Raw genomic sequence first — 25,456 nt, 5'->3', positions numbered from 1 at the left:
TTCAAAACAAGATACGGAATTCCATTCTCGTAATTTCAGGGACAAGTTCCAACACACAAATAACATCAAGACCCATTTTATATTTACTACTTGCATTAAAGGACAAGTCGAGACCCTAGCAGTGTCTAAGGTTTGCTATCCCTTCTAAAGCAGCTCTTCCCTCTTCCACATTCCCATAGTCCGTCACTTGTACCTCTTTCACAGAAACTCAGTTTCTGCCTCATGTTCGTACAGACATACACACTCCATCAGAGAAGATGTTACCTGAGGACAGATACTTCTCTGTTCCTCTTTGTAGGTATCATCTGACAATGAATTGCTCATACCTGAAAATATTTCTGGTATTGTATTAAATTCATTAGCACCAAAAAGGCTTGATTAGGAAGAAGTGTGAGTGGGAAGGAATTTCTGGAAATTCATGTTCTACACAGCTTTACATCCGTAAATATTTCTCATATAGAGAAAATAGGCTTTTTAATAGATTTAATCCCAGCCTAACAACAATCTGACATATTTTATCAACTTTAAGGTATGATTTTTCTTCACATTTTATCATCCCTGAAATTTAGACGAGTCTTACAACTCCATGGGATGCTACACATACCTCACAAGTGTTTAAAAGTTCTCAGCTACACGTAAAACAACGGTGGGTCTGAAGACTGATGATAGATGCATGATACTACTGGTGTACTTTAACATTAGATGTTTCCTTTCACTAAGTTTCAATTTCCTACAGTATAAATGAGATTCAAAATGCCTATCTCATAAGCGTTAAATGTAATCAAGCCCAGTACGGTTCTTGCCACATACTAACAGCTAATTAAAGGCAGCACTCTACTTCGTTATCGTCACCATCAACAACAGCAACATCATGACCTTGCCTGGCAGGGAACTGAGAAGAGAGGAAAGCTCTAAGTTGTAAATAGTGAAACACCATCTCTGTCTTCTGTTCTCTACTTCCAATATATAAAATTAATTTCTAAAATGTTCTCAGTGGATTCGTAAGTTGTCAGAACACACTTTGATTACAGAAAAAAAAAAAAGTAAAGGTCCTGAGAAGACTGATCTTCCCAGTAATAAGACGGTGAAAAAAATCACCATAATTTTAAAAAACCAAATGATAGAATATATATAGCAGTAACTCTAGAGACCACAAGAGGGGGTTATAAACCTTTTGAGGCTGTTGCTGTTCCAGGAGTTGCTGTCTGAGATGCTCAAGATTTTGCTGCTGTAGTTGTTCTGCTATCTGATGAAAAATGGAATTGTTCACAGATTCCGAAACATGAGAACTAAAAGGAAAAACAAGTGGAAATACACCTTAGAATCTAATAAAGATAATATGAAAATAACTGAATGTTCAAAAAGAACACCCCAAAATGCCAATTAAATGGAACATACTCTACTGTAATTTTTACTTTACAAATATTAACACAGAAAATAGAATACCTCAGAACATTAATATGTTAAAATAGAAATATACTATTCAATAGTGTTTCAATAGATAGTACATTAGAGATACTCTGATGAAGATCTGATATTACTGTCTCACACTATTAAATACATATAAATTAGTACTCTTCCCATTAGAGCACTTTAAGAAAATCTCAAAGCATTTATAAAAATGCTTGAAAGTATTCAAACATTGTCACTCTTTAACTCCTTCTTACTCCTTCTTTAACTATGAGACAGTGGGGAAAATGGTCGATCCATCAGTACATGTGAAATCTACAATCAAAACTGATCATATAAAACTAATCTGTTTTCTTTAGAAAAGCATTCACATTATTAGGTATGTTAACGGAAACAGTGTTTAGATAAAAGGTAATAATAATTTAACTATACTCTGGGAAATTCACACCTGGAATACACCTGGAATTCTGGGTGCCACAAGGTAAGACATGAACAAAAAAGAGGGCATCCCAAAGGGGGCAATCAGGATGGTGAGAAGTCTTGAAACAGTTGAAAAAAAGTGTACTTCATCTGGAGCAAATAAACCTAAGGGGAAGAATGATACCTATCTTCAAATACTGAATGGCTATGTCTCAAAAGATAATGGAGCAAATTTGTTTCCTTGCTTCAGAAAGCAAAATGGATCAATGTGTAGAAAACAAATCAAATAGAATTCAGTAACAAAAGATCATACAATATTAATAACTACTTAACTTCTGTCATAGAAGGCATTAAAGCAATGGAGAAATTCCAGGACTATCAGGACTATTAAAAGATTCTTAACATCGTTCAGGACATGTTACAGATGATCTCAAATGCTTCTTCTAACTTTGTAATTCACAATCTAAAATGCTAGTTTTTAATTTTTTCAAGTAGAGTATCATATGCATATTATCTGCACTTTCATATATGATATAAATATATATTTAGTATATTGCCACAATATAAAGAACTCATGGCCTCTGAAAGAAGATTCCCAGAAGCTTTCCCACTCCTCATCTCATTCCTATTCTCCCACCTTCCAACCCCTATTCTCCAAAAACCTCCTTCCCACTGGTCCTCGCATGAGCCCACACAGAACCTAGGGCTATGCAGAATTGTTTGGGGAGGGGTGGAATTGCTAATCTAAATAAAAACATACAACCCATTTCTTTAAAAACAAAACACCTACAGCTCTTACTTTTTCCTTCTGATTAGTCTGATATACTCCCAGAATTTAGTGTACTTCCTAGAAGTGACCAGTGGCACTAAAAGCAAGCTTCTTTCCTATTATTTCAAATATACTTACAATTGAGTTAAATAATTTAAAAGTTTAATAGAGATACAGAAAATATCATTAGATTTATCAACACACCAATTTTCCAATAAAAAATCTGGATATATCCCAGCTGTTTTCAAATTTCCTTAGAAAGAGTCAACACAGGGAGGCAACAAGCAGCAATTCCGCCATCCTTCCGACGCTAGCGGTCAAAAGCTCAACTCAAAGCAGACTAAGCAGCTCAGATGGCAACATCCTACCCAACACTTATAAAGGCAAGAGAAAAAAGGATGGCTTTTAAGAAAAACATAACTCTTACAGTTGAGAAGTTGGAATTTCCTTTTTGGGTTCTTCACTATGCTCAGAATCTTCCCCAAAATCAAATCTATCCATCAACTTCTAGGTGGGGAAAAAAAAAAAAACAGAGAGAGAGAAAGAAACAAATGTAAAAGTGCTCCACACAAATAAAAGTTATGAATGCTATTCTGAAGGTCAATGACATCCCATTAATCATCTCTATCATTTAATATGTATATATTTCATCATTTTATGCTACACTATCAATTTTATTTGAGCGGATCTTTACTTTTCTTTAAAGCATTTTGACAGACACTGCTTTATGAAGCAAAACAAATCATGACAAATTATGTAAAGAAGCTTTCCTGTGAACTTTCACATCCTTTACAGTTTTAAGTTTAGCAGGTTAAAATTATAGGGCAGACACCCTAATTAATATATTTGTAACATCCATAAAAGAAATGAGAAATTTCAAAAAATAATAATATGCCTTAACAGTAAATACACAAGTTTACTGACCAGTTATCTTTAGCCAAAAGAATGTTTCAAGTGTAAATTATAAAATTACTCAATTTCGTTCAGAAATTTTAACCTTTTGTAAGATCTACATCTTACATGGTACAGTGGATGTTAAATTATAAAACAGTTCAATGAAAAAATATAATTTACAGAATTAGAATCTATATGATAGTATAGAAAATTTAACTCTTCATACAAAATAGGTCCTGTTATCTTAATTTCTACCTTGTTAAAAGACACTCCCTGTTCCAAGGGATTAAGGGTGTTGGCTGCTGCAGCAGCTGCTGTGAGCTGTGCTGTGAGAGCCTGGAGCTGAACGACAAGACCAGCATCCAGGGCTTGCAGGATAGAAGGCTGAGGCTTCTGCTGCTGTATCTGTAAAGTCTGTATTAACTGCTGTAGCTGAAGGGTGAAAAAAAAAAAATTAGTACAAACAGGGGTTGGGTTTTATCCATTAGAATGCCCATCCAAAACTTAGAGTCAATAAAATTTATCACTCTACAGTCTGGAAATCAAGAAAAAATATATACTAACTCAAAACAATTTTTTTAAATTAAGATTTTATATATGTGTGCCATATATAATACAGCCTTTAATAAGTCTGTCTTGCTTCCAAAGTCAGAGAACTTTAAACAAAATAAAATGATCATACTATGATAAACAGATAAAGAACTCATCACAAACAGACTGATTTTTTTCACTAAGCTTTTCATCCCTTCTTCAGTTAGCTCCTTAATCCCTGTAAAAAGGACAGGCACTTACAACAACTGCTTTAGCTCTCGTTCAGTTTTACCACCTGATAACATATTCCTGAAAACAGGAAAAAAAAAAAAAAGAAATCTGTCCCTTGGAGCAGTCTGAAACTAAGGAATCAAAGGTGAACAGTGTCAAGAACAGCTGAAAGCAATCTGTTCCCCCTGTTCACCCCTCTCTTAAAAATTAGAAATAGGAAAATCCTGAAGCTATTTCAGTTATGCAAACCCTACATACATTCTAGAAGTAATTAACACTTTCCTATTCAAGATCTAAACCCAAGTTAAATCTGAAACTTATCTGTTTAGAATAGAAAAATGAAAACAGCAAAGCTATTGCTGAGCAAGACATCTGCACCATCTAAGTGCAGTTCAATTTACAGTGGGAGAAGGTACAAACAACATGCAAGACGACAGTAAACAAAATAATTTCATGCCAACCTAAAACAGCTGCATTAAGAAACAAACTAGTCTTTACCTTATCAAGTAAACATTTACAACAAACTACTAATGTCATAGTAAAGAAAATACAAAAATGAGTTGAGTTACTGCACTAGGAAGCTCAAAACAGGACGGATGAACAAAAGGAGGGAGGGAGAGGAGGGAAGAAGGAAGGAAGGAAATGTCACGTTTCTCCTTCACACATTTTAACTGCTCTCACTGACACCCCCATTTTCCCCCCTTAGCACTGTTATTCTTTCAGTCACCCAGGTTCAAACCTCTAAAGGATCCTACTTTTTCCTCTACTCTGAGTTCATATTTTATAGATTACTGTGTCTTCTTGATGCTTGATACTACTCTTCTGGAAAATCCATTCTCCTGTCAAAAGCATTTTTTAATGTATCTTTTAAAATGACATTTGCTTTATGAATTATTTCTAAAATATCATTATCACAAAAAATTAGTAATTCCATTAATTTAACCTAACATCCAATTTGGTTTCCTAACTGTCCCAAAAATGTAGAAACTCAATCCCACCTAAGACTATAAATGAACTGACTTTTACATTTTCAAAATCATTAGAATGGTTCCTTTTTTTTTTTTGAGATTCTCCTTTTATAGAGTCCACAACCTTACAATTTTTTCACATATTCATTACTTTCTTTCCATTATCACTAGTACCAAAACAAAAATACTCTGTATCTCTAGATTCTTCTCTCATCATTCAACTACTGTTCATATCATGTGACTTCAACACAAAAGTCTCTGGCAATTCCCTACTGCTTAGTATATGAAGCCTTTATTTCTCAGTCCACCATTTGTATCTTTTGAAACCCAGATTTCACACTTAGGTCTACCAATTCAACTCTGTCACTAATCATTTACATGCACAGTACATCTTATCCTCCAGACAACTTAGTTCTAAAATATCTTGTCTATAACCAACACTGTTATGCCTCTATACATCATTCAACTGTTCCACAAGAATATACTGAATACCTACCTATAACCTAGACACTGGAGATACCGCAGTGAACAAAACACACAAAAATCCTTGCCCTTACAGTATGCATTCCAGTAGGAAAAGACAGAACAAAGTAAATTATATACGGTATTATAAGTGCTAAGGAAGGAAATAAGGCAGGTGCAGAGAAAGGGAACATAGAGGATAAAAGGCAGTTTCTCAAAGATGCCTTTTCTTGGCTATTCTACTTCTGACGTCTTCCCCCAAACCTAGTCACTCTACAGATTTACCCTGCTTTAAGTCATATATCACTATTTAAATAACGTTTGTCTGTCTCCCCTAAGATAGAAAGATATCTTCTCCAAAGAAGATCTCCCTGTCTTGCTACTGCAGTAACAATAGCACCTAATAATGTTCAGCATAACCTATGTGCTCAATCAGTATTTTCGTGTAGAATCAATTATTTATAAAATAATCTTTAATGACATAAAAGTGTTCATAATGCCTTACTAAATGAAAAAAAAAAGCAACTTACAGAGTACCATACATAGTGTGGTCATTTTTACAAAATAAACACATACTCTTTAGGTGGTACATAATGAAACAGTACGTTAGGAAAATAATGAGTTATAAATCATTGCTAACAAAACAAAGAAGCTGCTCACCTGTTGGCCTTGAGGACTTTGTAAGATCTGAGCTACAGCTGCAAGCGTATCTGTATTTGTTATCTGAGATACCCACGGATCGGGTAAACCTTGAACCACATTGGCTGGAGTAACAGGTGTCACAGGAGTTCCTTTTAGAAAAGGCATCAAACCCACCCCAATAAATGTTAGTAAATAAATAAGACTTGAAAAGGTAGAGAGAGTTGTTCTGCCACTTTTATAAAATATGTAAAAATTTATATTAATGTAATTTTATTGTCTCTATTTTGAAAAATCACTACAGAATTAGGTAGGTTAAGGAAAAAAAAACACCAAAAAGAGTTACCCATACTTGTTCTCAATTTAAAAGAGCCTATAATACTCGGAAATCATTAAAAATCATTAAAAATCTTACTAAAGCAGAAAATTAAATGACATAAGGAAACAGTCAAAATGCAATCTTTGATGAAAAAATTATTAGTGTGTAAAACATAAAACTATTTTTGTTCAAAAGTGTGTGTGTGTACACACATACCAAAAACTAAATATATATCAAAATGTTAACAAATGGAAATCTTAGATAAGAATACAAAATTTCAAATATCATTTAACTACTTTCCTCAAAACCCCATAATTTTGAGATTATTGCAAAATTTTCTTGGCTCTATTGAATAAGTTTTTTCAGGGTTCTCTATAAGTATTAAGTACCCTCAATTTACTATGAATACCAAATTGATTTATATGCAAAGTTTAAAAGATTACAGAAAGTCTAAATCAGGAAAAAACTTAACTGACACACCAATTTCCCCAGATGATTTATGTGTCTAGGGATTTAAAAAACTTAGCTATTTAATTTTCAGAAAAGAATTATACACAAATAATTTAATTTTATTCTTCCTTCAAACTACATTTCTTTTCATTTACCAGACGTTAGACAAATTCTCCTGCACTGTCAAATTGTTATTTCATATCTGAATAATCATCTGACACAAACGAGTAGACCATTCCAAATATAATCTCTATCAGAGCAACATACCTGGGGTATTGCTCATAGCAGCAGTAGTACTGGCCAAAACAGGTGTGACGACTGGAGGAGGAATCCCTGCTGCCATATCCAAAAGAGGTTGGATAATCTCACTCTTAAATACATTATTCTTCTGCCATAAGTTTAATACCCTCACTATTTTACTCTGGAGGAAAAAAGAAAAAAGGTATTTTGATTTTTTTGCTTTCAGAACATTAGCACAGTCATTACATAGAGAGGCTACTTGGGCAGTGGATAGGAAGGATGGATTAAAATACTTCTGTGGTACTTTCCATACCTGAAACTATGTTTCTATAATTTTGCATCTACTAACCTTACCTCACTTGGAAAACATGTTCATTTTGATGGAGATACAAGCTAATGAAAGGCGTATTTAGCAGAAAGAAGGCAGGAATGCCAACCAGGTTTCACCTTCTATGTGAGCTCTAATGAGACAGTTATAGTCTTAAGGATTTTAAGGCAGAATCAGGATTCATCTCAGCATTTACAGTTAATTTTTAACTTTATCTTTAAAAATAGTAACTTTAAGACAAATTCCCTATCTTGTGTGACTTTTTTTTAAAAATTTCATTTTAAAACTAATGACAAGAGAGGGTGTATCCTCAAGTAAGAATTTAACCAAATTTACGTTCTGTCACAACTATTCATAATATAAAAGCAGATTAGTTACTGACTACTGTAATGCTACTTAACTCCATTACCAGAACAATTTAAGTGACAGAGGCTAAATTTTAAGTATTAAAAAGAAACTTCTATTAAATTATCTATTTTGTAACAGCAAAATAAGGAATTTTAAGAATACCTGGTTCATCTTCAAATCCTTTATAGTATTATACTGGCATATTTTCAAACTATATCCAAGCTAAACTAACATGCAAATTTTCGTATTTCTAATGAAGTGTTAAGAAAGTTACACAAAGAATGCTTCACACTTTCTGATTTAACTATTTCTCCTAAGATGTGGGCACTGAGAAAGGGCCTAATATATTTTGGCTTTGTATTAAAAAATATTTCAGTTCCCAAAATACTCACCAAGTACTTCAAAAGTAGCCAGCATCTGATAAGTATCATTCTAGGTATCCACCAACAAACAAATAAAGCCTCTCTTTTACAGAATGAGATATCAGTTTCAACGTAATCTTTCCTACTATGGTTATTTAAAAGAAAAAAAAAATCCCTATATCCTAAACTTTGTTAGAAATGAGAAACATTATTATTAGGAAGTCTACAAATTCCAGACTGATTTGTTCATTGTAACTGACAGAAATCCAAGTCCAAACTAGTGAAATTTCTAAATCAAACAGTTTAAGTTACTTCAAAACATGTTTATATAAAATTTCAAATGAGTTATTTTAGGTGGGATTTTAAGGCATCTATTTTAAGACCCAATTATGATACGTCACTTAAAAATCAGAAGTATTCTTTCTGCCTGCATAGAATTATCAAAGCACCTAAGCTAATTAAAAGAAAAAACCTGTCTCAAGAAGCAAATCCAACAAGTTTACAAAGAATGAGACAATAACAAATTTATCTCCATATCCATCCATCACATGGGACTTCTTTTCTGATTCAGCTATATAATAGTTATTAAAAATAAAAACTACTTAATCTTGTTTCACTTGAGAGGAGGTAAAAGATTTGTGGTGAGCTTTTAGGTTTTGTGGCTCTTCCTTAGAGTGACAGTCTTAACCTATTCTTCCTTTTTCCTATTAATCAACATTGCAATCAACTGTCAGAAAAAGGACACTAAATTTCCAAATCAGCATCCTAGATACATAAGCTTCTAATATCTTTGAGCACATATGAGATAATGAATCCCTTTTTATTCTCCCTCAGGGCCCAAAGCTTTTGTTTTACATGGTAGAGAATACTTGTCCATTCAGATCTGGTAGACCTAGCAGTGTTGCTTCTAGCACTAAGAAAATTCCACCATAACAAAGGAACTTTGAAATGCAGTTAATTATTTTATACTAATTGCTTGGTAATTCATTTTTCACAGACACTAAATAGATAAATACCAGCTCAAGTCAAAAAATCAAAATTCTGAGTTGTTTTGTGTGTAAATAAACAAGCTTTTAGTATAATTCCAAAAGCTTATTAGAGCCACTTTCTTTAACACCAGTTGCTTCAATAAATTAAGCAGCAGCAAAATGAACTACATCTTTCCACTCTGTTTAAGAAGAGTCTAATAACAAAAAGGAACATGAATAGTACACTAACTAAATATTCAAATTCAGAATAACTAAGAGTAAATGATAACACAATAACAAGATAATCTGATGAGCCTTACTAAGACCAAAAGGGTAATTATTGTAATGACTTAAAAAAAAAAAAGGCAACATACCTTGTCATCTCCAGGGCAACGATATAAATTCTGGAAGGTGCTAATGATGTTATTACTAAACCTGGGTGCAAACACATCCTTTTCTTGACCAAACTGATGTCGAGATTGTCGTACAATGGAGTCAATAACATAAAGCCCAGGTACCTTGTATTCTGGTTTACACTGATGAAAAAAAGAAGAGTGGGAAGGAAGCAAATAAGAAGGTTAAAATTCTTGACAGACGAATGTCACCTTAAGTGCTATATACAAACCCCCAAACATTGCTCACGATAAGGTAATGAACATCCAGACGCTGAGTACTGCACAATCTGTCTCTGTAAATAGCATTTGAAAGAATTTACTCTAGCTACTTCTACACATTCAGTTCAACTTCCAATGACCTCAGTTCCAAAACAGTACTGTATAACTAGCTTGAACAACAAAAAACAAAAAAGGTACTGTTATAACAGAAAAATTGTTTAATAATGTTGAAAAGCTACATGGAAGGAAAATAAATTCAGGAAAAAATTTGGTAAAAGCATTGCCAACATGCCTTAGACTTCATCTGAAACATATAACAAAAGGATTTTCATACTAATGAAGGAACAAATCAAATGGCAAATTATAACCATCTAAACATACTGAACCCAAAGTTTCAAAACTTTTCTCAAATATCACATCTACACTAAAGACACTATCATTATGATTCTAGGAATCTATCCTATGAAGACATTTTTTAGCTACTCCATTGATCAATGTTTCTCAACCTTTTTATCTATTAGAAGAACATGAAAGTCTCCTACTTTCCTGAGCACAATCAAGAGTTCTTATCAAGCTCACTGCTTCCATTTTTTCCATACCCAGAAGCATACAAAAACCTGCCTCCCATACATACACTGATTAAAATGGAATGACGGTTGCAAAAAGTAGGTTCAAATTTTGGGTGTAATTAGTCAATTATTTCACCCAAAGTAATTTCATGGAAATCATATATGGCACTAAATCAAAACTGCACTCTTGAAAAACTTCTTGGAAACCCAAAGATCAATGAGAAAAGGGTCCTCAATCCACCTCCAACACACACACATGCTTCTAAACAGGATTTTCAGCCAAGACAACGAGTAAGTTCATTCTGCAAAAAGACAAGATGTTCCTTCAAATCCTTCTTAAGAACCTTCTCCTTAAAGTCATTATTAGGAAAATAAAGAGACCTTTAGTATCAATTCACAGGATCTATTGCAAGGTGCTGACTGTTCAGTGCTTGAAGTATTTTTAAAAAGAACAAGCAGGATTAAACAAATGGAACCTAATTAAACTTACAAGCTTCTTTTACAGCAAAGGAAACCATAAGTAAAACAAAATGACAACCTACAGAATGGGAGAAAATTTTTGCAAACGATGAAACCAACAAAGGCTTGATCTCCAGAATATGTAAGCAGCTCATATGACTTAATAAGAAAAAAAACAAACAACCCAATCCAAAAATGAGCCATAAGACCTAAATAAGGAATTCTCCAAGGAAAAAATACAAATGATCCTCAGGCACATGAAGAAATGCTCAGTATCACTAATTATCAGAGAAATGAAAATCAAAACTACAATGAGGTATCAACTCACACCAGTCAGAATGGCCATCATTCAAAAATCCACAAATGACAAATGCTGGAGAGGCTGTGGAGAAAAGGGAACCCTCCTACACTGCTGGTGGGAATGCAGTTTGGTGCAGCCACTGTGGAAAACAGTATGGAGATTCCTCAAAAGACTAGGAATAGACTTACCATATGACCCAGGAATCCCGCTCCTGGGCATATATCCAGAAGGAACCCTACTTCAAAATGACACCTGCACCCCAATGTTCATAACAGCACTATTTACAATAGCCAAGACATGGAGACAGCTTAAATGTCCATCCACAGGTGACTGGATAAAGAAGCTGTGGTATATTTATACAATGGAATACTATTCAGCCATAAAAACCGACAACATAACACCATTTGCAGCAACATGGATGTCCCTGGAGAATGTCATTCTAAGTGATCTAAGCCAGAAAGGGAAAGAAAAATACCATATAAGATTGCTCATATAGGTGGAATCTAAAAAAAAAAAGAAACAACAAAGAAAACATAAATACAAAACAGAAACAGACTCATAGACATAGGATACAAACTTGTGGTTGCCAAGGGGGCAGGAGTGGGAAAGGACAGACTGGGATTTCAAAATTTGTAGACACTGACAGGCATATGCAGAAAAGATAAAACAAGATTATACTGTATAGCACAGGGAAATATATACAAGATCTTATGGTAGCTCACAGCAAAAACAAAATGTGACAATGAATATATGTATGTTCATGTATAACTGAAAAATTGTGCTCTACACTAGAATTTGACACAACATTACAAAATGACTATAACTCAATAAAAAAGTTAAATTAGTGAAAAGCAGGACATCTCTTTATTAAAAATCATCTATTCCCCAATGCCAAAAACATAGATAAAATAATCATATATAGTTTTATTTTATAAAAATGATTATATTGAGAGTAAGGCAGAAAAGAACTTACAAGTTGCTGGTAAGAGTTTTTTAAATTAACACTGAATGGTAAGTAACAGAAGCAATTAATGCAGTGAGTTGTTTTTTTTTTAAACAAATATACCCTTTTCTTTGATTTATAACAAAAACTCTGGTTATAAACTCACAATACAGAAGAATCATGAGTGCGCAACACAATAAATGGGCCTTTCTGGCCTACTATGAAGATTCCAAAGCTTCAAAAATACATTAGCAGTTTTAATATTAAGCTATGAAGACTAAGGAAAAAAATTCTTCCACAGTATCTTTGGAAACACTATTAAGATATTGTGGGACAGAATTTCCTTCACTGATAGACTATGTCTGCCACATAAAATGGCAAAAAAAAAAAAAATTAAGTGTGGTTTAAATGTTGTAGTTGTTTTAAAATAACAATATTTGGTCAATTTGGCTAAATCACCAACTAGAAAATCAAGAGACGAATTAAGACAAAAATCTGAAATGTTTTTTAAATCTCTTTAACTTCTACCAGCAGTGAAAATACAAGCATTCCTAATACTCTCCAACGTCATGAAGTATGTTTTACACTTTGAATAACAATTGTGGCTGTACAAACCACTGAAGGATACTGACCGTAGCATGTGAGAGAAAAGAGCTGTCTCAGGATAGTTTTATACCTAATACCAAACGAATTCTCATGGTTAACATGTAGATTGCCATGTCACCCAAATCTGGGTGACAGTTGTGTTTCCTCTGGGGCACCCGATCCACAGTGGGCAATCAACATGTTAACACTGCATGGTTCCAACAGAAGGAGGGGAAAAGGAACCACTGTGAGACAGCCAGAGCATTCACTTCTTCACAAGGTGTTCAGGAGAAAGTTTTTAACCAGAGCCTAACTTGCTGCGGTTTTATCAGAGCTTAACTGACCTGGGGGAAGAGAAATATCCAAGTCCAGCCCACCCTAGCCATCCTGTCCTACTGAAGAGGAGACGGAGAGAGAGAGAGAGAGAGAGAGACAGACAGACAGACAGACAGACAGACAGACACCCACGGGAAGTTCAGAGTCTACAGGTACAGGCTCTGTAAAAAACCTACAACTAACATCAAACCTGATAGTGACAAACTAGTTTTCCTACTAAGATCAGGAACAAGGTATGGGTGACCCCTCTCACCAGTGCTTTTCAACATCATACTCAAAGCTCTGGCTAATGCAATAAGACAAGAAAAGGAAATGAAAGGTATATAAACTGGGAAGGAAGGTTCAACACAAACTGAACATGTATTTACACTTTTACTTGAGCCCGTAAGATCTTTACTGTTTCAATACGTAAGTTAGAGATACTACTACAAAACAAGTGAAAAGATCAAGTGGCATTTTTCTTTTAGATGGCAAACACTACTTTTATGTCATTTTCAAGACTTCTGATGATTCAAGTTTTTCAAGAAGTGTAGAACCTGAGAAATTCCACAACAGCAATTCTATTTCCATAACACTTAAGCCAAGGAGGATAATGGGGAATCACAAACTCCTCTCCTCCTTCACTCAAGAGGGTCTTGGTCACACCAATAAAAAAGCAAGAGATGGAAAGTGATTTTATTTTTCACTGACATTGAGCGTCACTGCACAACTATGAGAGAAGGGAGATGATGAGCAAGAAAAAAATATCATACCAGTTCCTGATAAAACAAAGCTGAATAAGTCCAAATTTAATTCACAGCTTAGTCAAATATCTGAGGTTCAACTTGATGTGATAATACTGAATCTGAAGAAAAGTAACAATAGCTATAAAGCAACATAGTATTTTTTAGTTGGTAATAGAATGTATTTTGTTCTTTGGACTACAGAAATTCATTCTATTTGATAAGTCCTTAGGAGTCTAAAAATCACCTTGAGGAACAAGTTTTAATGCTGGTTGGAATTTACCTTCTTGAGTAAAAGCAATTTACTAAAATCTTTTAAAAACAACCTTTAGGACTCATTAAGTTAGAAAAATCTTAGTATAATGATACCAAGCATTGGTAAAGATGGGAGCAACACAAACTCACACACTGGTAATGGGAGTGTGAATTACTACAATCATTATAAAACTATTTTGGAGTTATGTAACCAAGTTGAAGAAATGCATAGTCTACAACTCAGCAATTCCATTCTCACAGAAATGCAAGCTGCACCAGGATACATAAGTAAGGATGTCCCCAGCAGTACTGTTCATAATTTCAAAAACTAGAAAACACGACATACACATACAATGTCTGTTAAGAGAATATACATGCTGCAGTTTATTCACATAATAGAATATACACAGTAATAAAAATAAGCAAATACTGAAATAGACAACAGAAATAAATCCTAAACAGATGATTTTTTTAAGTACACAAAAGAATACGTACTATAGGATTCCAGCTATATAAAATTAAACAGCAGGTTCAAGTGCTTTAAGAATTCAGCCTTGAGCAATACTATAATGCCAAGCAAGGATGTGACTAACATAAAAGCCAGGCTGTTTACTTGGAAAGGGATAGCATCAGGAAGAGGCATTTGGGGATTTAGAAGGTTTAGTCAAAGTTCTATTTCTTAAAGTGAATGGTAGTTATATAGTTCTCCCCTTTATAAAAATGTAGCTATACATACTGTATTTCTGCACTTTTCTGTATATGTGTATATATACATCATAATGCAAAGAAGCATTTATATAAATATCCTTAACTTCTTTAATAAAATACAACAAGCAAAACTTTTTCTTAATGATTAACGACTAATATAAGCTTAAGACACATTTGAAATACAAATTTAAGGACTCTGGGTAAAGAATTGATCTAAAACATCCCAGGGCAGAGGAATTTTTAAAGTACCTAAGGGAAGAATTTGGAAATGTATTCCTTTAAACTATCTGTTCCCAAAGCACGCAAATCTTTGTGCACTCCGCCCCCAAAGGTAAAAATGTACCCATGATAAAGGTCCACAATTACAAGATACTGCAATCTGCGTGAAGGTGTGGTGTGTGTAAACAAGTTAGCAGAAGTAAGTAAATCTAACAACTATCTTTTAATATGGATCCCTGCCTCCAGAAAAATACAAAAGGGCAGAAGTATTAATGTACCAACCTTAAAGAAGGTAATCATGTATTCTGATTTCTTAAAAAAAGAAAAATAAACACACACACATATTTATCTCCACTGGAAAAAAAAAAAAGCACAAGCATCTACAATGTGCATAAAACTACCATATTAAGTATCTGGAAAACCCAAAACTTTCATTACGGTAACCCCTAGATGACTTAGCACAGATTTTTTCACATATTATTCACTGAGTACATGTTTGTTACTTGAAAATGACTATACAAATTCCCTGCCGTCACTGATACAACAACACAGTGGGGAATTTAAAGAAGGTAATCATAACCAAAAGCTTATAAATTAAGGCAGCAGTAGTTCATTTACCGACCATTATCAGAGCCTAGAAAGATAAAATTTTTGCTGACCTTATGGTAACTAAGAGTAGCCATAGTGTCACACAGTGTATTTGACTAAAACACAGTACCCAGACTGTGTCAAAATAAATAGTTCTGAGTGATAATATTCAATCCTATTCCAAACCTAGTGGGCAGATTTGTTTGTAGTACTCACGCAAAAAGATCGAAGATTTCATATGGACAAAAGTAGTAGACCAAATTCTATGTATTTTTTGGAACAGAGCTGAGTAATTTAGCCTTTGCATTTCAAACTAGCAAATAACAACAGAATGATTAGTCATGGATGGTAGAAAAGTCATCAAACTTAAGGTCTCTGACTCTGAATAAAATTTCTTGCCTTTATGGTTAAGGATAGTTATTTATAATGCAAATATAGAGAGTGTGAGACAGAGCTGATCCAAACAGTTATAAAACTTCACTTACACAATCTCCTAACAACTGTTTGCATCTTTGGTCTTTGCCTATTTCATAAAGGTAAGACACCATCAGCACAGGATTGACTTTTGGCAAAATTAATTAGGATAACAGAAGCTAGAGACCAGAATATGCTTTAAAGCAGTTTCCCTAGCCTACAGGAAATCATCTTATATTGTTAATTTATTCTTTCTGTTTTTCACCATCATTCATTACTCTGTGTGTCAATCTATCATGGCTAAAACAGAATCACAGAGAACATATTATCAAACAGCGGCCACAGTTCCCCCTTTCTTGAATTACTTTTTAATGGTGGGTGAAGGAAAGTACACTCAGCCGTCAGTATCAAGTTCTAAATCTGCAAATTCAACCAACCACTGACGGAAAATATTAAAAAAAAATTCCAGAAAGTTCCAATTTATGCAAAACTTGAATTTGCAATGTACAGGCAACTACTTACACAGCATTTATATTCTATTGGTCATTGTAAGTAATCAAGAAATGATTTAAAGCATACAGGAAGATGTGTGTAGGGTATACACTATACCATAATAATGGGCATGATGAATGAGCTTTCTCACAATCTATTAAAATAATGTTTTCTACTATAAACAACACCCTAATTCACTTTTACAAACTGGGTTCCAGGAATCAACGCCTCTGTGCAAGCGCCTCAGGGGCTACGGGGAAATAAAGTAGGCCAAGTGGGTGGCAGGTGCCCCACCTCAACCACTGCTGCTCCACTTTTGTGCTTTATGTCTTCCCAGCACTCCAATATTAAAGTTCCAGTGAAAACAGTAAGGAGAGGGAAAAAGAGGTTTCACCTGCTTTAACAAATATACATTCAATCTGGAACCTTACCCAAACCAGGAAGCTCTGTTCTGCACAAGACCCTGTGCTAACAGAATACTGGCAAAAAAACAAAACAAACAAACAAAAATCTGCAAACCACATGACCAACAAAGGACTTACATATAGACTATATGAACCCCCAAAACTCAACAGCAGAAAAATAAACCATCCAACTAAAAAAATGAGCAAAATATATGAAAAGACAATTCACTGAAAAAGGCAAACACGTGTGTGAAAATATGTTCAACATCTTTAGCCATTAGGTCAGTGCAAATTAAGACCATAATGAGATATCACTACATGTGTATCCGAATGGCTAAAACAAAAAATACTGGTAACACCAAATGATGGCAAGAATGTGAAAACTGGATTATCACACACTGCTGGTGGGAATGTAAAATGGTATGGCCATTCTGGAAGAGTTTGGCAGTTTCTTATAAAATAGAACACACACTTACTACTCCAAAAAGATTAGAATTTACATTCACATAAAAGTCTGTACACAAATACCTTCAGCAGCTTTATTCATAATAGCCCCCAAAATGGAAAGCACCCAGATGATCTTCAATGGGTGAACAGTTAAACAAACTGTGGTACATCCATACCATGGAATACTATTCAGAAATAAAAAGTAACTACTAGATACAAGCACTAATTTGGATGGATCTCAAGGAAATTATACTGAGCAAAACAAGCCAATTTCAAAAGGCCACATTTACATAACATTCTTGAAGTGGCAAAATTACAGACTGAGATCAGATTAGTGGGTGCCAGGCAGTAGGGATGGGGGGAGGTGGAGAGCTGAGTGTGGCTACACATTGTGGAAACAAGATGATCCTGGTGGTGATGGAACTGGTTCTGTACCTTGACTACGGTGGTGCTCATATGAATCAACATGTGATTAAATTACATAGAACTAAACACACATAAACACAAACAAGTGCATGTAAAACTGCTAAAAATCTGGGTGGAGTCTATCAATGTCCTGGCTGACACTTTACTAGCTATATAAGATGCTACCACTGGGGGAAACTTGGTGAAGAATACATGGGCCCTTTCAGTATTATTATAATCTATTACTGATTAAACTACATGTGAACCCACAAGTGTCCCAAAACAGAAAGTTTAATTTAAAAAATACATACAAAATTTTAATTTACCATTACACTGATCCATTGCTGAATCTCTGACTTGGGGGTTGGGGCAAATCATTTAAATTGTTCTCCAGACATTGACTTGCTTCTTCAGACTGACTCTACAATTATCTCACGCTGGAAATAATTTTGCTCATCCAAGGTCTCCCTGAGATTCTGAAATATCTTATTAAAAGTACCCCTGCCCCAAATCAAATCAGTCAAAAATCATTTATCCCTAAATTCATGTTTATCCTTTAAACTCTACTACTAAAACTGGTTTCTGAACTAACAGCAGACATCCAGGAACCAGAGAAAAGTAGAATTAATTGCAGGCAGGCTCTCCCCACACTTAGGCAATCAAAATCTGTATTTCAACAAGATCCCGAGCTAATTCCTATGCACAAAGAGTTTAAAAAGCACTGCTTAGACATAAAGATTTCTAAAAGCTTTAGAAGAAAGTTTCTAGTCACTATTTTTTAGTTGGATTTACCTAAAACACACAGCATACTTGCCATGCCTTTAGCCTCAATCTACTAGTTGTTCATCTCTAAATGTTTTACCAATACTTTCAGTTTTGAGAAAACAAGACTCTAACAGAAAAAAGCTAAATCACATAAACATTAACTGATTTATTCCAGATTACCTAGCCAGTTTAGTACCACAGTAAAATCACTTTGATCCATACACCCTCCTCCAGTCAACTATTTTCATTCAAGAAACACACTGCAACCTTGCTGAGTCCTTATTGCCATTTACCTCTGATTCTCAAACTGGTTCTGCTTACACCTAGGCACGTGAATTACATAGGGAGAATACAAACCTAAATTCAATTACAGATTTCCTGTGGTATCATTTTACAAGTTACAAGTCTTACGTACTCCTGCCCAAAACACACGGCACAAATACGGCACTATCACAAAGAAGGGGCAAAGAAATATAATTCTAATTATCTCAGACCCTGGTTACAAAAAACATCACTACTAAATGTATGCAAGACAGCAGTTTTAAACTTCATCTCCCTCTGCTTACCCTGGAAAATGGAACTCCAGGTCTATATAAAAGATGTAGAGATGTATAATATCCTAATGGATGAGACAAAATGAATCAGCAAAAGAGAAGAAGCTAGTAGACAACATTTTACTACACCTTATCTAAAGGAAGACTGTACACTCTCTAGGCATTCAACTTGAAATGACAACTTCTTTAAAGGCTATAAAAAAAATTAAGTTTATAATTTCATTAAAAATCAATCATATTGACACATTTTCTTCAAGGGACAGATGCTCACTATAGCAATGCTAATTAACAAAAACATCTATCTGAAAAGTTAGAAATTAAAACAAACGGAATCACTTTTGAACAGTCCACCAAAACAATTTAAACTTGGGTGTTTGATTTAAAAGAGAATAGCACTAGGCGTTAATCTATAATTATACTACATTTAGCATATCCATAGAGATTTATATACTTACTTTCTGAATGAATTTCTCAACACTCTGTACCACATGCTTATAAAACTAAAAGAAAAAAAAAGAAATGTGGTTTTACACGTTTGATTAGCATTTTCCTAGTTTAACATAGCTTCAAATTCCCATCTAAGCAATGAATTTCAATCAAGAATCTTGAGATAAACATATATGTAACATAAACAAACATAACTATAAACAACAAGCTGTGATTAGTAAAGGCATTCCTAAAGTAGGTATATGGTGAGTAGAGCCAAAGTGTGTTATGTCAACACAGATACAGAAGAACTCTATCACAGTCTTTATGAAAGCAAACTTTCAGAAAACGTTAGGCTAACAGCAAAATACTGGTTGTAAGGCACGGGCAGATGTACATTCTTCCTTCCCAGAAGGAAAAGTACAGATTTCCTGTAGCATCGTTTTATCAGCTAAATTAGGGTAGTACTAGGAAAATTAAATAACTGTCAACAAATAGCATTAATAAACATATGCAACGGAGTTGTTTTCAACTTTATTATCTTCTTTTGCTTCTCCTGGAAAATGGAACTGCAAGTGCATGTAACAAAATAGATGTATAATGTTCTAATGGATCAGCCAAAATGAATCAGCAGAAGTGAGCAAAATAAATTAAAAATCAGAAGCGGCTACTAACAATTACGAGAAAACTTAGATTTATGTTTTATGAAACAACACTATGAAAAAAATTGAAAATGAATAAAAAGGAAATTACAGCTTAAACAAAAAGTATCTAGAATTTGTACTGAATAAATTTCAATACCTCAATGGCTACTGAATAATTAGCATAATTTATTGAAAAACTAGTTTGAATTTTGCTTCTATTTATATTTCTGATTCCATGAAATATGCCTTTAAGAGACATCTTCTTAGACTGAAGAGACACAAGAACATTCAACTGAACTGCAGTATGAAATCCATTATAAAGTCCAAAAATGAAGGAAAATCTCACTACTCTCATTCACCAAATCAAAATCCACAATAAAATTTCCTTACTACAAAGTTAATAGTTTACTCAACAGTTTAAGTTACTTAAGTAAGAAAAGGTAAAACAACTACTTAAAAGTTATTAGGTACTTCACAGGTAACTAAACATTTAAAATCAATATACAAAATATTAATTACACAGAGTGAGTTTTATTAAATAATAATTCTTTTGGAAAACACCTTGGCAGTGCTTCTTGTTTCCAGTTACTTTATGTACTATATGTAATTCAGAGTAAAACAGCTTACTAAACGTTAATTCAAAGCTTCCCATTTCACACAGGCCTCCTCCCATAATAGGTCATCAGTGAGGTTCTGCTGACAGTGTGCAATGGTAACAAGCACCCGTCAGAATAATCACATCTCTAAACACGGATAAAAAGCCAACAACTTACCTTAACATGAAACATAGTATCATCCAAATCTGATTTGAAAGGCAGTTCAAATATCAATTTATTTGATCTCTCAGGATCATGATCATCAAAATCAGATCACAATGTAGAACAATATAGATAAAGAAAACACAGAGACTAACATTCTATATCAAGCCTATCAGACACACTGAAAAATCACTTCTTTAAAGAATTTTCTAGCTTAAGTGTGTGTACTTTCACTGTCCTTGTCTCTTGTTTAATTTGCTGCATATGAATACAGGGATTTGAATTATACTACTATTATATACTAATTACAAGTTTGAAAACTAAGTTTTGGCCATTAGAACACTGCAAAATCAACTAAATTTTCTCCTAGTGGTGATTCTTTGTAAAGAAGAATTTGTTAAATCTAAAAGATTATGCTGTTATTCAAAGACAACTTATTTCAGTAATGGTGTTTTTGATTACGGCTGATGTTCTTACTCAGTAGGAAAATATCACCAAATATCTATAGGTTAATACCTACTTAATTAAAAATAAGCACTCACTCATTCTCAATTTTAAAAACCCTCCTACAGAAGGAAGGCTTAACTCTGGGGACGAGAACGTTTTGGAGAGGTGTCTAAGGCTGAGCTACAAAAGGTCCTCAAAGCCAGAAAATTTTATGCAAAATTCTGTGCATATGTGTATTTCTCTAGAGATGGTCTAAGATTTTCAGAAGTATCTGTAAGTCAACAAAGGTTCAAAACTACTGTTATCATGGCCCTTCCCACAATTTAAATCTCTTATGTGCAATGAAGCCCAATTATTTTCCACAATGGCTCATTTTCAAATCTACAAAACAATCAATAAGAAAAAAGATCAATACATTAATTTTTATTTAGTTTTTTGTTTGTTTTCTTTAAGGGGGGACGTAATTAGGTAGATTGGTTGGTTGGTTGGTTGGTTGGCTGATTTAATGGGGGTACTGCGGATTGAACCCAGGACCTTGTACCTGCTAAGCAGGCACTCTGTCACTGAGCTATACCCTTCCCCCTCATTAATTTTTATTTAGAAACCTTTTTCTTAACTCGTATTTCAAGATTCTATAGTCAGTGTGACAAATAACAGTGTTAAACACATTGTCCACAATGTGGCTATATTTAAAATCTTACCTAAGGAAAAATGCTTGCTTCAAAATTTATGGAAGAGTATTTGTCAAAACATTGTGTTTATCTCTAGGTGTGAGAGTGTGCAGGTGATAGATTTTCCTTTTTGTATTCCTCCCCTTGAACATGCACTAACTCTGTAAAGAGGAAAATATATAATCTAAAAATCATCCCTCCTCCAAAATATTAGTGCAGTATTTTCTTTTGAAAACACAAGAGTAAAATTTGTTACTCACCTTAATAGCTTTAATGGCTGCCTTAGTAATTTGGGTCATTTTTGCTTTAGAAATGGGTGGCTTGTAGTCATTCAGGGAATATAACTGATGAAAAAGAAGAACAAATTTTAAACACTGCAAACAAAACTAATTGTCTCTAAGCAATTATATAAAATTACCAAATATTTGTTTTTACATCCTCAATGAAATTAAAGTTCTCCTTTTCTTTTAAAAATCAAGTTCGACATCATTAGTTCCCAAACTTGCACACAAAAAACTCATTTAAAGGTGGAAGCCACCCAAATGTTCATCAGCTGAGGAATGGATAAACAAAATGTATTCTATCCTTACAATGAAATATTAGCCATGAAAATGGAATGAAGTGCTGATACCTGCATGCTACAACATGGATGAAGCTTGAAAACATGCTAAGTTTAAAGAGCTGTTTTAAAAAGACCACATGTTATAGGACTGCATGTATATGAAATGTCTAGAAAAGGTGAATTTATTGGTGACTATCTATAGTTGGGGGAGTTGGGCAGAAATGAGGAGTGACAATTAATGAGTACAGCGTTTCTTTTTGGGGTAATGAAAATATTCTAAAATTTACTGTGATGATGACTGCACAACTGTACTAAAAACTACTGAATTATACACTTTAAATTGGTTAACTGCATGGTATGTGAATTATACTTCAATATAGCTGCTTTTAGAAACCAACAGATCTAACTGTTAGCAATGACCCCACCCCGCAAATTTTGTTTTGAAATTTCTCATATAAGCAAAGGATAATAATACTGCTACAGAGAGAGAACTGTTAAAGATAACGTGGAGGAATTAGGCAAAAAACAATAAGTAAGGTTAAATGAATACTGATGAAAACTGGCACTAACTGATGCTAGGATTTTAACTACAGTGCTATAAGACATTAACTACAAGACTGGAAACTAAACTTTGGCCATTAGAGTACTGCAAAAATAACCTGAACAGATTTTAAAAGCAACTCAAACAGCGTTAGTTAGTTAATTAACTAAGAAGTCCTCTACACTTTTTGCTCCAGCACCCTTTTAACCTACCCATCATTGAATTCTATTGATTTTGGCCCAGTTTTCCGCGTATTTGTCTCCTCTTCTTCCTCCAACCACTACCATGACTTAAGTTCAAATTAGCTTCATTTTTTCACATAGAGATGGCATGTCTATCTTTTCAAACACTAATCTGATCAGGTGACTGATACTCATCCACTTCCTCTACCACCTTAAAAAAGTTCAATGACTTCCCACTCTTTGGAGATAGACAAAAATCTATATATGGCCCTTGCCTGGTCTAATTTCTGTCTACCTTTCCAGCCTCATCTCATACCATCCTCCCCTCCCCAGCTCTCTGCTCTAGGTACAATGGTCTTTTCTCAGTTCCCTGCCACAGAGCCTTTAAAAACGGGCTTGTTCCCTCTATTTGGAATAGAACCAGGGCCTCCCTACTAGTTAATGAATACTCATTTGTCTTAGTTAAAGCATCACTTAATGAGGAAAGCCTTTCCTACATCTCCACAACCAGAGCAGTATCTCTTTTTTTGTACTCATTGTATTGTCATTCACCTTTGATGCGTGTCAAATTAATCTGACACTTAGTTGTATGATTATTTAACTAATACTTGATTTTTAGAAGGACTGTCCCAAAGGATGACTGACATCCATGAGACAAAGAATATAAATATGATCCTTTAATACGGTTTAAGTAGTAAGAGGTTAACTGTACACCAAGAGCTATCCAAGCTAAAATCACCCATGGCAGAAGTATAAACATCTTCCCCCTTAAGCTCCCACAGAGGTGCCCACTTGATGATACTGCCTGACTGGGGTTAAGATTCCATTAGATCCTCTAAGAAGCTACCTGTCAAACCCACAGGGAATTTTAGCATACTTGTGGCCTCAATTCCTACCTGTCTGTTTTAAAAAAATCCAACTGTATGCCATTCTACTAACCATGTGCAAAAAAATAACATCAACACATTCTACAGTGTTTACACCAAGCTGTGTAAAGCAAATGTCAATTTCCTAGAATTTCTTAGCAGGCCCAGACTACAGCCCATCTGAGCTCCAGTCCTGCCCTCTCCCACCAGAGAATAAGTTCTAACAACGGAAGCCCTGCCCTTTCTGTTTAGACTTAGTCCAAACTGGATCCTCAGTGTCTGGCAGGGAATAGGAATTTGTTAATAAATTAAAATAGAACATATATATATAAGACACAGCATTGTACAAACTTTGCATAAAAAGACCTGGATTTGAATTCCAACTATGTCACCTTATTAAAAGCTGCTAAACCTCCGAATCTGAGTTTTCTCATTTACAAAATAGAAACAATCTTCGTTTCACAGAAACATTTCATATGCTTTCAGAACACACTAAAGTCACTCAACAGGGTTGGCTATTATTTGAAATTAAAATCCTTCTCTTTGGTAGGCATTCTCCATTTAAATGAGTAACATTAAGTATTCATCAGATATTTATTCACTCAGGTACTGAAAGGTACACTCCATAGTAATTTATATTACTAGGGCAATGAAGATGCATCATGTTCTTCCAATGGTTGACAATACACAACTTCTTTCATTTTGTAAAGTGGTAAATCCCTAAAGTTTCAATAAAGCACTAGCCCACATTCTAGCAGACCAAAAGCTTTGCTTTCTTTCTTTCCCCCACCTTTTTTTAGGGGAGGAGAGTGTTGGAGGAAGGTGAGGTGGGGAGAATGAGGTAGGAAAAATGTAATTTAGACTTGTAAAATGTTTCAACAGTGTGAAAAGTCAGCTCTTAACAGAGACCTTCCTTTCAAAAATGCATCTACTGTAGAAACTTACTTAGACAAATATTAAGCAATTAAGTACCTTCCAAAGGCTCACTTAACACATATATTTCCAACTAACCATTTATCTAGATTCTCTAAAAATCTCAATTCTTTATTAAATCTGATCACCAGAAAAGAGGCGTAGATCATTTCATCTAATTCTTCACAGAATGCCTCTACTAAAATTTAATGAAGTCCCCAGTCCTGACCTGCCCTTTCCTAGGCTACTCAAGATTTACTGATCCAAAGGAAAGATACTAAACTAAAAGCCTGGGTTTTCAGCCTCATTCATTCATTGTTTTTCAACT

General features: G+C 34.3%; 1 protein-coding gene across 7 annotated transcripts in view; it reads right to left on the bottom strand.

Moving 5' to 3' along the window:
- SCAF8 (SR-related CTD associated factor 8) overlaps positions 1 to 25,456 on the bottom strand; it is a 200,908-nt gene that overhangs the window by 147,123 nt on the left and 28,329 nt on the right. For all 7 annotated transcript variants that reach the window (XM_072966093.1, XM_006197709.3, XM_072966089.1 and 4 more), the window contains 8 exons: positions 22,326 to 22,409; positions 19,575 to 19,619; positions 9,714 to 9,875; positions 7,361 to 7,514; positions 6,346 to 6,476; positions 3,749 to 3,925; positions 3,027 to 3,106; positions 1,172 to 1,289 (listed from right to left, as the gene is read on the bottom strand). In XM_072966093.1, coding sequence (XP_072822194.1) covers positions 1,172 to 1,289; positions 3,027 to 3,106; positions 3,749 to 3,925; positions 6,346 to 6,476; positions 7,361 to 7,514; positions 9,714 to 9,875; positions 19,575 to 19,619; positions 22,326 to 22,409 — 951 coding nt within the window. The remainder of the gene's footprint in view (positions 1 to 1,171; positions 1,290 to 3,026; positions 3,107 to 3,748; positions 3,926 to 6,345; positions 6,477 to 7,360; positions 7,515 to 9,713; positions 9,876 to 19,574; positions 19,620 to 22,325; positions 22,410 to 25,456) is intronic.

The sequence above is a fragment of the Vicugna pacos genome, chromosome 8 (genome assembly GCF_048564905.1).
Source record: "Vicugna pacos chromosome 8, VicPac4, whole genome shotgun sequence".
Classification (NCBI taxonomy): Eukaryota; Metazoa; Chordata; class Mammalia; order Artiodactyla; family Camelidae; genus Vicugna; species Vicugna pacos.
Note: the sequence above shows the minus strand (reverse complement) of the source record. Positions and strands in the feature narration are given on the sequence as shown.